Genomic DNA, 15,034 nt, shown 5'->3' with positions numbered 1-15,034 from the left:
GACTAAAAAAAAAAAAAGACAAGAAAACTTTGCTTAAATCCATTTTAATCCCTAACATTTGGTTCATTTTCAACATTCTGAAAAGTGACAAGTCATTTTCACTTATTACAAAAATTAATAAGAGTTGGGAAAATTACCAAACATTAGAGACAGACCTTTAGATCTCTGTTCCTAAATATATCTTGAGTGAGGTTATTTATCAAAAGAGATAAAGTAAATCAACAAAAACAACATACTGCTGCCTCCAATTAGAAAGCAAATGTTCAGGTTCTGTGTCAGCATGCAAGCCCAAAGAGAGGGAAAATATTAGAGAGATTTATTCAATTAATGGGCCCACAAGAAGAGATGCAGCTATACACTCCACTGGTCAAGGTCTAGGCATCAAACGTCTAGGCTTGGAGCCAGTGGATACCTAAGGCTTGTCTGGAACAGCATACATCTTGATAGCCTCCAGAGAGGGCAGTTAATTTAAAGGCAATCCTCTTCACATAGATGTTTAGGTTGCCTAAAGTGCTCATGTGTGGCAGGGGCGGGTTGTGGGGTGATGATTGGTAGGTTTGGAACTAAGGGAGTAAACACGTCCCCTTCCCTAAAGCTTGCGGTTGAGTGTAGCTAATTATCCAGTCCTTCCTTCCTTCCCAGACCTGGTAGTCATTAGAGAGCCATGATGGTCACAGGCAAATATAGTCATAATTCTGATAGACTGGTAACAAAAAATGTTAGAGAAATTCTTCCTTTTTTCAAGGGATGGTAAATGTATCTATTTCACCCATACATCACGCAAGCAAAGAGCTACGTGCATATAGACATCAAGCTGGAAAATAATAAATTCATGTATTTGTACCAAAGGATGTCCAGCTTCTGTCTCTATCTTGCATAGAAAAACGGTTTACTCAATCTGAATATCTGAGGGCCACTTTACCCAGAGTGCTACATCCTCTTTGGAAGATGCAGATTTACTTTTTCATGGATACACATGAAAGTTACGGTGTTTACACCACAACTGTGACATAAGTGGTGGCTGTCCCCAAAATTTCATCTACCTTATCTCCTATAACAGAAGTTTAGAGTCTCTCTCTAGAGCTCTACCTTCTCAATTCTGACCTCCATATAATTTAGGATTTTGAGAAACTGGCCATTTGGTTGGCAGTATTAGAAAAGACGCCTTTCTAGAGTTCAGAATTGGAACTTTTGATTGCATTTTTTCTTAAAGGAAAAAAAATCAATAAAAGTTAAAATGAAATATCACTAATACTATTGATCCAATGTCTTTAGATGGCTGCCTCAGCAGCTAAGAATTTATAATATTGTTATCTATGTAAAAAAGAATGTACAATAAATTTAAAGGCCAAATTTGTTTCAAGTATTATCTATTGCAATGTATTGCAACTTTAAAAGCACTTCACATATCTAAAATACTTTCTCATGCAAATTTTCAGTTAATCTTCCAGTGTGTGTGGCAGAGAGCATGTTATTATTTTCATATGTCAAATGGTGCCATTGTAACAGAAAGTGTAAATGGCTTGTCCAGGTTTATTCAGTCAATAAGGAAACGCCTGCCTTTACATAGCTAGTGAGTCCCTCTACCTGCCCTTATATTCCCAGCTTCTTCCATGCTCATTTATGTGTGTTCAAATTCTTATTATCTTTCATATTCCCAACTCACATACTTCACCTTTCATGAAGATAGCTCTAATATCCCCACTGATGGTGACGGTTTCTTCCTTTGACCCTATAACACTTCATCTCTCTTCCTACCATAAGTAAACTGATTTGGAATCAGAATGATTGGCTTCTGTTTGGGAATATACTATCTGGGTGATCCTCACAACTAAACTAACTATAGTAACTATTTGAATGCCAGCTTCCTCATTGGTATAATAGAGGAGAAACATATATGTCCATAAAATTATGAGTTTAATTTTAATAAAACAAAGGACTCTGCGAACTGAAAAGCCCTATTCAAAGTTACTTTGTATAGCAATAAATATATAGATGTTCTTTTTATGTGCAAGTTGTATTTCCCCTATGTATGGTTGAGAGAAAACTGCACATCTAACAAATATTTGATTTTCCCATAGCATTCAATAATGCTTTGTAACGAGGCATTTGATACAAATTAGTACAATGAACTATCAAATGTATATCATATTAACTGAGGTACCTTTCAAAAAGTAGGAAGCTCATTAGTACCTGCTAAACGTGTAAGGCTAAAATCTGACTTCAACCTATTTCCAATCTCACTGACCATTTCTTTTCCATCACCCTAGCTAACCTACATTTATTCTTGACTCCCTAAAATACACTCTGTACTTTTGGAGTTCCAACTCTGGGCCCAAATCATTACACTGTTTTATGTCCTATATCTATTGAAATAGTGCCCATCCTTATATGCCCAGCTCAAATGCCATTTTCCCCATGAAGCTTTCCTTAATCTCATCCCCTGGAAATGAGCACTTTCTACTCTGAAGTCCATAATATTTATTCATATCTCTCACAGCTCTTATCATCTGGTCACATATTCTATTTTCTTATGCATGTATTATCTAGTAATTTTTAATCTGTTAAGATCAACATTCATGTTTTAGTTATCTTTACATCCCACCAAACATATAACAGAATATCTTTCACATAGTACGTATTCAAATAATATCTGTCTTTCTTATATTGGGTGTAGAAATAACACATACAGCTTAAATTTCCAGCTGCATATTTCTGCCTTGTAAATTGCCACAAAACCAAGACAAATCCAAACACTATAAAATGATCATCTATCACTTGAAGTCATTATTACTTCACATGCCTATAAGGAGAGTATAATATGGGGAGAAGCATATTTTACCAAAACTTAAAAAGCTACATATATATGTATATATAAAAACATATGTATATGTATATACATATGTGTATATGTATATATTTACACATATGTGTATGTATATATGTATATATATAAAATACTTATATTCTAATTTTCTCCATAAATCAAATGCAGCATATTCTTATTAATTGTAGTTTTATAAATGATTATTTATTTGAAAAGTTAAATTACTCAACACTACTTTTGTTTATAAAAGTAAAAGTTACTTTAGAAAACAACCAAAAGCTGATATATTTTAAATCTGCATCATTTTTTCAGAAGTATCCACATTAACATAAATTAGCAATGATCATCATTATTGTTATTATCATGATATATTTCATTTATAACAAAAGTATACAAGCTTCATGTCTCAGGGATATTTAAATCACATAATCCTCCATTGCCTGCTGTCAGTTACTTCCTGGGGTGCTTGCAGATGTAATGCACAGATAGTGCACTAACAGTTGTCCTCCAGACAGGCTAAATGATTTCTGTGCCTTCTCATTAAGTAAAGGCTATTATATCTCTTTAAAAAATGAATCTCTCATATTCTCTTAGATCTTAAACCTCTTCTCTATTTATATGCTCATCACTATCTACTAAATGTGGAAAGCCAAAGTCTGACTCTAACCTATCTCCAGCCTCATTGCCCATTTCTTTATACCGTCTTCACTGTTTTATTCCTTAATGCCAGAGAATTTCTGAGTTTTAAAAAATGCTTTGTATCTTCCTGTCCCTTCCCCTAATAAGAACTCTGAATCTCTACCTATTAAAATGCTACATTATTCCAGGCCTTTTCATGCTGAACTAATATTAATACAGTCAGTTGACTTGCTGAGAAGTACTCTTCTATCCTCAATCTGAATAAACAAACTTGTACTCCTCTATATCACAATTAACCCTTTTATAATTCGATGAGTCAGAAAGTATTACCCAGCTAACCCTTGGAAACATAAGGCTACCCAGATTCAAGCCTAGGAGATAGAAACTGTAATCTGAGAAGTCACCCATACATTCTGAATCTGCTCTAACAACTTCTTCCTTTTGTGAAATGATTTAATGCTGTTATTAAAGACTCTCAACATGCCCTCATTTGATATATCAGAATTAGTGGCAGGGAAAAGGGATGTGCACATTAAAAAGGATATTCAATTTTAAGTTAAAATTGTATTCAGAATTTGAAAACATTATCTACTTTTCTAACACAAATATAAATAACATTTATGAGTACCAAAATTTTGATAGGTGGGAAGACCAATATAAAAGTTAAAGCAATGTCATTGTATGCTAAATAACAGTGTTGGTCTTACATATAGAGTGAAATGAGTAAGTGCTCATTATCTTTCAATCAATTTATATTTGTCTTATATGTCAAATTTTCAGAAATTGTGGCAATGTTTGAGGCTTCTAGTCAGAGAAATATTAAAAAAAAATTACAACTGACAGAGAACAAAACAAAGGAAGGAGGGGAGAATCCAGAGAAAGATAATGCCATCATGTCATGTATGTGTTTAGTTAAGTATCATTTGTGTAAGACGATGATATGGCTGAAGAGTATGGCCTCAGTGAATAAATGCACTTACCTCCATTAAATGAGGATTGGGATTAAAACCACAGAGGCTACAGACAGTGGTTTGACACTCAGTGCATGTGTTAAAATTGGCCTTTTCTGGAACATGCAACAGAAGTTCAGTGGTATTGCAAAGAGGACAGATGGTTTTAGGGAGGCCTTGTGAAGGAAGCTGTTTTGCAGATGGAGACATTGTTGGTGGCTGCAGAGGTTTTCCTGATCCTGTTTGGCTTACTGGTTTTGTAGATTGCTGAGCCAAGGGCTTTGCTGGGCTAGGCTGTTGAGCTGAGGGTTTTGCTGAGCCAGGCTGTTGAGATGGCGGCTTTGCTGAGCCAGGCTGTTGGGGTGAGGGCTTTGCTGCACCAGGCTGTTGAGGTGGGGGCTTTGCTGAGCCAGGCTGTTGGGGTGGGGGTTTTGCTGAGCCAGGCTGTTGGGGTGGGGGCTTTGCTGAGCCAGGCTGTTGAGGAGGGGGCTTTGCTGAGCCAGGCTGTTGAGGAGGGGGCTTTGCTGGACCAGGCAGTTGTGAAGGAGGCTTTGTTGGGCCAGTCTGCTGGGCAGAAGGCTTTGAGGGTCCTGCCTGTTGAGCTGGAATTTTTCCTGGCCCAGCCTGCTGAACTGGAGTCTTTGTAGGCCCAGGTGCCTTAGCTGGAGACTGTAGCCCAGATTGTTGAGCTAGGGGTTTTGGTGTCCCCATCTGCTGGGTTAGAGGTTTTGCTGGCCCTGGCTGTTGAGCTGGAGTCTTCCCAACTCCAGGAGGCTGAGCTAGAGTCTTTGGCCCAGGCTGCTCCAATGAAGGCTTCTCTGACCCAGTCTGCTGAGCTGGAGACTTAGCAGGATCAAGAGGCTGAGCTGGAGGCTTTGTTGTCCCTGGTGGCTGGACTGGGGGTTTCACTGTCCCTGGTTGTTGAGCCAGTGGCTTTGTTAGCCCTGGGGGCTGAGCTGGGGGCTTTGCAGGCCCAGGCTGTGATTTTTCAGGTCCAGGCTGCTGTGCTGGAGGTTTTCCAGGAGTTGGTTGCTGAATAGGTGGTTTGGATGGGCTTTGCAGAGAGGGTTTAACTGATTCTCCCTTTACTATGTCTGCCTGTTTAGTCTGAGGCCTGGATGCATCTCGTTGAAGTGGCAATTTTGCATGGTCTGTCTGAGGAGTCTGGGCAGGACCCTGAATTGGCTTTCCTGTACCTGGAGGTTGTGATTTAATTTTTTCTGGTTGCTGAGAAGATATTGATTTGGGAGGGCCATCCTGCTGAAGTAGATCCCTAACAGGTCCTTGCTGCTTAGGAACCGGCTTGGGTGGCTGTTGCTGTGAAGGAGATTTTGTGATTCCCTCAGGTTTTCCTTGCTCCTTCGGAACCACTTTTTGTTTCTTGGTGGTTTCTTCCTGGGATGCCTCAGAGTCTGATATCAAATCAAAAGGGTTGAATTTATTTACAACAGAGGAGACAGCACTTAAAGGGTTAACCTCTGAGAGGAAGCCAGGCATCATACTAGATTTGTGTTCTTCCTTAAAATCAGTTCTGGACTTTGATTCTTTCAAGCTAATAGTGGAAGGACTCCTCCCAGGCAATTTCTGCTCTGACCTGAAAGTGTCTGTAGTTCTACTTTTACTGAGACCAGGTTGAGCTGGACGCCCAGGGTCCGGGGGTCTTCCTGATTGCTTTGGAGGATGACTACTATCCAACTCTTGTTTCCTAGAAGAGAAAAAAAAAAAAAAAAAAAAAAAGTGAAAATAATGGAAATTATTTCAAATCAAAGTAATATGAAAAAGCTATTGCTTATATCTTCAAAATTATGAATGTACAAATATTACGAGGACACATTTTTGTAGCATCCTTTAAGTGTTCATAAAACTTTTAATACTTTTCTTTTTTCTTTCTTTTAATGGGTAGAGATTTTCAACAAAGAGGTAGAGAAAAGAAAAAAAAAACTTGCTCTTCTGAGTGATAAAATTAAAATATATAATTAGAAAATACTTATAATAAAAGTAATTTATCTTTGCACTTAATAGAATATGATCTTAAAACTTAATATAGGTTTAAATTAAAACCTCAATAAATCAATGCAATGTCATAAGACATACATGTTCACACAGTGTATTTTTTCTTTTTATCAAAAGTTATGATCAAAGAAAGTCTTCCAAATGCTAGCAGCATTGAGAATTAAAAATATTCATTTTTAAATGTAGGAGTCTGCTGAGACTTTTTTAAAACTTCATTTTGAGAATTTACATGAGCTAAATAGGGAATACAATGTGAAATAAGGGGAGTTTCTGATAATGGAGTTTACATGATGTTTTCCCAGGAATGCTAAAAAGTTTATAATCTATTTAATTTTACTTGGGCTTGTAGGGATCCAGGTCACTGGCCAGGAGAGACTGGGACACAGATGTGGGCACCTAAAATCCTGAGAGCCTCAGAGAGTGACTGGGGATTATCCCCATGCCTTCATCTAGAAAGGCACTATTCATCAACTATTATCCTTAAAAAACTTTGCAGAATAAGAATTTCTACATTCATGATTTAGACATTCTTGAGGAACAATCCCATCTTTATTCTCAAGATCAGTGTTATCTTTTTGAAAAAATAACTAATTCTTAACCCAAAATTTTTATGGGAAGCAACAACAGATGCTTAAATCGTCTTGAGATATATCTTGGTATCCATATATCTCTTTACTCAGTGTTTGCTACATCATCTCCTAATGTCATTGATCGATTATTAGTAATCTAATTTATTATTGACATTGAGATTAAATGTAGCAAGTAGTTAATTTTCAAGATATAGCTTAATTCATAGACGAATATATAAGATGTATTTTTTAAAACAGCTTTGGAAACATGATACATTTTAAATGACTATGGTTAAATAATTAAAATAGGAGTTTCTTACTTTGTATATATCTATTGCTTTAGCCAATAGTCATATTAAATACAGAAACTTTTAAAATAATTCATATTTCATTGATAAAGTTGCAGCTAAAAGAATATTCTAAATTAGAATTATGGAGAAAATCAGATTACAAGTATTTTGTTTGATATATGAGGCTTTTTAAATTTTGAAAAATGTTTTTTTTCATTAAAGGAAACAAGAATAAAGAAAGTAACTTAGTAGCACCTAAAATATAGTATGAGAATAGAGATTTACAGGTTCTAATTTGGTTTATCAAAAGTTACCTGCTAATGAGAGAGATTACAAATATTTTAATTCATAATCAATACTTCTTATGAATTAACTTTTTCCAAATTTCCTGACATAGAAATTTGAATACAAGTCAGGATGTAAGGGACAGCAGAAAGAAGCAGAGAAGCATTACTTCTAGGTAGCAAACACTTAGAAGAAAAGAAAATAATCTATAAATGGCAATGTATGCATAAAGTGATTTTCTGGTAAAAGACAAATAAGTAGATTCTGAATTTTTGTAATTTCCTACAAGGAAAAGTTTACAAAAATACATATATTCTACCATGTCTCTTTAGTTTTTACTTAAACAGAACTAAAAGTGTTACCCTAGTTAATTCCAATAGTTCCAAGGTAGCTCTTAAAATGCACTGCTACATATTTCCATTTGGAGAAAATCATTCTGAACATTTCTTTATAGGTACACTATTCAGACCTTGACATTATTCTATAAATCTTCTATATTTACTTAATATATTGTACCATTCCCTTGAAGAGCACATGCTTAGGGCTGATTACAGGTATGGCAATCCTATGAGTAATTATTAAGCATTTTGTTTAAATAACTTCCCTGTACAGAGTCCTCTAAATCTAACTTTAAACAGAGTACAAAAAAAAAAAATCTATCCTTAATTATGCTAAATTTTTCTCTCTTGAAATACTACTAAACTTATTTCAATCATTGTTTTAATATTTCACTTAATCCATCATGTCTGCAAAACAACAAAAAATAAACTTCATGAATGCCAAATATTTGTGATGATCAGAAACAGAATTGAAAGCAAGCTGCTTGCACCAGGAATTATAATTGCATGTACTTCCCACAAGTATAAGTTGTACTTTACTATAGAATCCCCATTAGAAAACAGGCATACAACCCTAAAGACTGTCCTATAATTTAAACTTAGTTTTAGTTGCTGTAACTATGTAAATAAAAGTAAAACACACAGATCTTTGAGTGGGAAATGGAAACAAAATCAAGAGAAAAAATTGTCAATACCAAACAAAAATGTAAAGATGCCATTGTCTTTTGGTGAAATTTTGTTAGGCTTAACAGTTTTACTGTTAAAGAAAAAGTGATTAAAATGCAATCTCCGCCTTGTATACTAGACTGTGAACTCTTAGAGAGAAAAGATATATTTCATTTATCTTTGCATCGTCAGAATCAAGCCTGGCAACTAGTAGATGAGCATTAATATTTGATGAATTAATGAATAAGTGGATGATTACCAATGAGTGAACCAAGGAATAAATATATCATGTATTTGTTTTACTTTAATGTTTCTTGAATTGCTTTCACTTAAAAATTATTCTACAGGCCTTCTGAGATATAAATGGATAAATTTCATATTCTTTTTAGAACCTGGATTTGGCCTACACCTTTAGGAAGAAGCCCAGTAGAGGAGGCTGAAAGTAGTAAAGAAAATAATCAGTTCAGTCAGAATTCTTATTAAATATTCTACTAATCAGAGAAGATTTTTCAATAAATAGAATGAGTAGAAAAAGTAATGAAATTGCACTTCTCTGGGTATACAATGAATAAAAAATCCACGAGCATTTCATTTGTAACCTGTCATCTACTGCTAGCTTGTAACTACCTATATTTAGTACTGTCTCCCTTTTCATTTTACTATTGTCATCCTTAGAATTTTTCTTTCAAATTGTTAGCAGAAAACAAAATATTTCCCCTAAGATGAGGAAAACATATATGCAAATGTAGGAATGTAAAAGTATCTGAGGTAATAAAATCTTTTATAAATGGAACGCAACAAGCAGTGACACTTGACAGTGCTGAGTCACACAAAATTTTATAATATTAGAAATATAAGCAACTTTGGGACTATCTGTTAATTTATATATATATTATATAAATGAATATCTATGCATTTATGCTCTAAGTGCCAGGATATAGGGACTAAGAGAAGCTAAGTGACTAATTCAAGGTCATAAAACTAGTTAGTCACAGGAATCTGGTATCCTCACTCCTGGTTTGTGGGAGGAGGAGGTGGTTTACACTCCATTGAACTGATTTTTCCACATGCAAAAGAAAATTCACGTATCAAAATAACTGAAAAACAATGTACAATTCAACAATTTGCCTGTAGCCATCAGTGACAGTGTCATCCACTGTTGATACTGATATTACCACTCTTTATATTTGTAGGGTTCATGTAAATTACAACTCAAACAAAAACACTCATGTCAACTTTTAATTGATCCTCAATGGACTCTCTAAGACAGGTAAGATAGGTATTATTAGCCTTATTTAAAGGCAAGGAACATGAGACACATTGACTGAGAAGTATTTGTAATTTGCTATGAGTTGGTTAAAGTCAATAGGATAAAAACTCATGCTCTCAGTCTTTATTTTTAAAATTCTATGTTCAATTCACACCACTTAAATGCTTAAAACTTCAAATAATTTGTGTATGCCTTCCTATATTAATTAAATTTACACAACTCTATAACTTTAAAAGTCTCAGTGATAAACCAAATGTTTCTTTGGTTATCATATATAAGGAAAATAACTTTAAAAAGTTATGTACCTTTTATAGAAATCTTTCAGTAAAATTTAAGAGCAAATTGCAAAAGTCAGAAAATTATTGTTTTTTTTTTTTAGTATTTGGATAAAGTTTTCACCAATAACTGTTTGGGCCACACACTACCTATTGATAAGATTTCCACCCTAACAAAATTATCAGTAGAGAGCTTTAAAAGTATACTATCTGATACAAATACTGCATGAAGCAACAGTTTTATAGGTGGAAATAATGTTTCTTAGCCACCCTCTGAACAGAAGAAAAGTTAGAAATCTAGAAATCAAAGATCTCACTGTAACTGGTATTGTTAACCAGCATGATAGACCTGTTGCTTCTATCTCTTAGGAAAAAATATAAAAGATTGGGCATACAGTTCTAAAAGGCTAATAAAAGTATTGTACTTTGTTATTATCCTGTGAAAGTCTAGTGAATGAACACTAATTTTTTTTTCCTAGTCAAGTTTTCATCAAGTAGAGGAAAACAGTACATATCATAAACTGGATAAGAGAACAAGAAAGACTTTTTCCAAAGAAATAGCTCCATAGATTTCATAGTTTAAAAATACAGAAAAACATACTTAACATAAAGGGGCTAGTTTTCACTAGTACTAGTGGTTTCAAGATAAATAGGCTTTTTACCTAGTAGATTTTAAGCAATTAAGATTTTATGTGAAAATACTGTCACTACCCATAAAACATTTTACATATCTCCTATGATTATTTGCCAAAATTATGCTTACGTGATAGTGACTAAGTTTTTTTTTTTTATCATTTTATGAAGTAGAGGATAAGGACCTACACCTATATATCCAGGTCTTTCGTGCTTACAATATCTCAAATGAAAATTGTAGGTTTCCCTTCAGTTGTCATAAAAGAGAAATTGTTTCAGGACCACGGACAGAAAACTGTTCTCTACTAGAGGGTGCAAAGTTAAAGGGTTTGTTTACAATAAGAAAGGCAAGGCAGGCACAATGATTATACCCTCTTAGTACTCTAATTAGAAAACAACTAATCTATTGGGATGAAGGAAAATGGAGAGTTACAGGCGGAAATGAATACGTTCATATTACTGATTAGCTCTTATACTTGCTATTTATTTGCTTTGTTTTTAAAAGTATGTATTCAAAATTATTTTCTAAGGTAATAAAATTCACATGTTCTTCCCTAAACTGAAGGCCACTTTTGCATAAAAAAGAGCAGTGGCTTAAAAATAGCATATGCTAATTTAGAAATACATGTACAGCACCTGCTCTGCTGTGACCAAACCATCTGTTTAATGCCACACATATTTTAGGGTTCCTCAATTAATATAAAAGGTATATTCATTATATTCCTTCTACCTAAACAGCTTCTGCTCTCCTCTGGGGGTGGGGTGGCGAGGGAGGACAAATCACCTACAAGGGGATTAAAGTATTGTTACAGAAATATTTAGACATCATTCACAGAGAAAAAGACCCCGCAATGGCCAAGTGGTTTAAACAGAGACAGGTAAACACCCAGCTCTATCTATTTCCCAACACGTCCGTGTTGTATTAATGGAAGACTTCCAGATTAGTAAAACACTGGAGGGCGTCTCTCCACGCCATCCTAGAGGGAAAGGGCTCCAAAAGGCCAAAAATCACAACCTAAAACCACAGTTCCAAGAATGTAACAACCCTTGACTATCCCACCAGAAACTCTACAATGCATCATTTTTATTCCGCCCATCAAAAGGCTTAGGATATCTTTATGACCACCCCATTGGGGAGAATAAAATGAACGGAAGCGACATATATGTACCGCCGTGCTGGCACATACGGGCTGGCACATATGTGCACGGGAAGCTGTACATATATGCCCGGACATATACATCATGCTGTGCATGCCTGTGCATGGAAGGCGACTCCGCAGCGGCCGGGGGGACGCTTCCCTTGGGCAGCCCCTGCGCCCTTGACATGACAGCGGCGATCTGTCTCCTCTCCTCTTCGCTCAGCTGGCTCAAATCCGCCTCCATGCCGGCCGGGATCGCGGTGTGCGAGGGGCTCCCCGCCCCACTAGCCCCTCCTCCGGCCGCTGCGGCCGCCGCCAGCCCTTCCGGGAGCCCTTCCCCTTCCAAGCTCGCCTCGTTGCCCATGGCTCAGGGAGACTCGGGGCCGCCGCGCTCCCTCCTCGCGCCGCGTCCCAGTCGAGAAGCCCGGGGCCAGGGGAGCAGTCAGAGCCGGGGTCCGCCTCGGGGCGTGCAGGCAGCCGAGTCCCCGGACTCCGGACCAAGCACTGCCTCCCGGAACGCCAGGTGGGAGTTAGTCCTGCTCGCAGGTAACGCCCGCTGCCGGTGCCTCCTCCATGTTGGACAGCGCCAGGCAACCTTTGCAGAAGACGCCTCCTGGACGCCGCCTCGGCGCCCCGAGCCGGGGAGAAGCAGATCTGAGCGGTGCCAGCCGGGCGCCGTCCGCCCCTCCCACCGCGCACCGCCTCCTCGCCCGCGCCCTCGCAGTGCGCAGGCGCCTCTCGGAACAGGTGATGCGCGCGGGCCACGCCCACCCCATCCTGCGTCGCTCCGGATCCTTCCTCGCTCTCAGCACCGATTTAAAGGAGCCCAGTGAACCCTTGGCTAAAAACGGAAGAAACAGGCGACGTTTCCTTCAGGCATATTTCAGGATGCCTCAACTTGAGTTTTAGCTTTCTAGACTCCTAGATTTAAAGGGGGCGGGAGGGGCAGGAGAGGAAATGTCTGTTTTCAGCTTTGGCTCTTGGGATTTGTAGTTTCATTTATTTTCTTTAAAAGAAGGTTTTAAAATATTCTAGGAAAGGGTTCGAGTAACTGAAGATTAGCAAGAGAGACCCTGATACCTTTAAGGCACATTTCCCAAGGGAGCTAAGAATGGGCCTTTTCATTTAGAACTTTCACAGAACAATTCGATTGTTAATTAGATTATTTTAAATGATACAATATTAGTAAGCAGCTAAGGTTTTGAGTGCTTATAACTTGTTCTCTAAAGGGAGGGACTACACAATAATAAAAGATTACGGGAAGTTGTGGACGTGGGGTTCTGCAGTAATATCCAGATTGTAAAAATATTAAAATGTTTTAGTATGAAATTTTGAAAACATGATTTTATTCCCCCGCCCCTTTTTTTAACAAGTGTGGACAGAAGAACCCCAAAAAGTTAATTAAATGGGTGACTGTTAAGTCACAGTCACACAATTGGTTAGCAGCACATTATCATAATAACCACTTTTTCAGACCCACTCTCGACTATCACTCCTACGCTTTTCTTGCTGTTACATTTCTTAGACGGGACTGTTCAGCACTGAATCTGCAGCCTCAATGTTGTTACCTACCTTTCCTCAGAATGTGCACTTAATGTCTTAGCTCGTGAGGTTAGGGAACAATAACGAATAAATAAATCAAACAGAAATGAATAAGTTGCTCAGAAAGTAAGTCCAGATTTTTGGAATCATCATTACGTAGTTCGATCTTGTATCTTCCAAAGTGAATTTGTAGTTTTGCAGTATAAAAGTACCAAAAATTACAACTGATTTTTAAAAAATAACAACAAAAATAACGCAGTCTCTTATGAAGGAACCAAATGCTAACATCTTTTGTATCAAATGCCAAAAAAAAAATGACATAGTGTATATTAATACCATAACTGCTTTTGTGTGTGATGTAATAAGTGATAAAACTGAAGCTATTCTCATCCTTTGTATGTTTAAAAGTCCATGCATTTTTGTGTATGTATGAATTTGCATGGTTGTATAACTATAGACAATATGGCTTATAATATTTATATAGATGCATATGAAGGTCTTTTATTAATATTCCTTCTCTAATAGAAGGTGAGAGAGGATTGTGTTCATTGAATGGAGCAAGAACCTGCAGTGGCTTAAGGTCCAACGCTTCATTTTTTGTTAAGGCTGGATTGCTTCTGAATTACTGATTTCAGCCATTTTTGTTAGCTCTACTTTAACGTGGGATTTACAGCTAGAGTGGAAGAAATTCAAGTGAGATTACAACTGATTATAAACTGGCTTCTCAATTTTGAGAGAAAAATCATGAGAAGTATTTTAGTGAAAAGTTTGATACATTTAGTTTTGAATTCTTAATATATGAAACATCAATTTTTTTCTTTTATACTTAGTCCAAAGTGTATCTGTAATTTAAATAAAAGAAAAAGTCATATTTAGAATGTGTTCCTTAATGTATAGAATATTAAGTAATAAAATTAGTTTTGTCACTTTACAATACTTGTAAATTGAAAAAATATTAATAAGACGTGAAGTTATAACTTAGATGATCAGCATTATTTATTCAATCATTTTATAAATGGACTTTAGAATTTAGAACCTACTCTTTGGAGAATGGGCACATGTGTGCATGTCTTATTCTTCAGAATTTTTCTGTTGACACTGTCTGGTTTTAAATCCTAGCTCTGCATTCTAATAGCTATTTGGATTGGTAAGTCATTGGCTTTTCAGATGTTGAGGTTCCTCAACTGTAAGAGCAGAGAAAATACTACTACTAACATTACTACCTCTCAGGTTTCTTGGGACAATTAAATTAGAAAAAGCTGTGAATGCACTTGTAAACTAGAAATATATTATCAGAATGTGGTATATGGTTACCAGGCTAGCCTGGGAAATTACTGAGTTTTCCATGCTCTGAAGAAGCCAAGGAGGTGAGACACATGGAGAGAGGATCCTAGCTGTCCCAGCTTTATCCATCTCAGCTGAGGCTTTAGTGAGGTTCCCTTAGCACAACCTACCCCAGCTGAGCTACCTACTGGCTACAATCACATCAATGAACCCAGTGAGACCAGCAGAAGAACTGCACAGTCAACTGAAAGAATTAGAGAATTAACAACAATCATGATAATAATAAGATGCTTTTTAAGTAATAAGATTTTTGG

At 36.6% G+C, this 15,034-nt stretch overlaps 1 protein-coding gene across 1 annotated transcript in view; it reads right to left on the bottom strand.

The window, feature by feature from the left end:
* Positions 1 to 12,550, bottom strand: part of PCLO (piccolo presynaptic cytomatrix protein) — a 406,268-nt gene extending 393,718 nt beyond the window's left edge. Inside the window, exons 1-2 of the mRNA XM_011927761.1 lie at positions 12,011 to 12,550; positions 4,447 to 6,121 (exon numbers count right to left, since the gene is read on the bottom strand). Of these exons, the coding sequence (XP_011783151.1) occupies positions 4,447 to 6,121; positions 12,011 to 12,258 (1,923 nt within the window). The 5' untranslated portion in view covers positions 12,259 to 12,550. The remainder of the gene's footprint in view (positions 1 to 4,446; positions 6,122 to 12,010) is intronic.
* Positions 12,551 to 15,034: the final 2,484 nt, after the last annotated feature.

The sequence above is a fragment of the Colobus angolensis genome, unplaced genomic scaffold, assembly GCF_000951035.1.
Source record: "Colobus angolensis palliatus isolate OR3802 unplaced genomic scaffold, Cang.pa_1.0 Scaffold74, whole genome shotgun sequence".
Taxonomy (NCBI): domain Eukaryota; kingdom Metazoa; phylum Chordata; class Mammalia; order Primates; family Cercopithecidae; genus Colobus; species Colobus angolensis.
The sequence above is the reverse complement of the archived record's forward strand: the minus strand, read 5'-3'. Positions and strand labels throughout refer to the sequence as shown.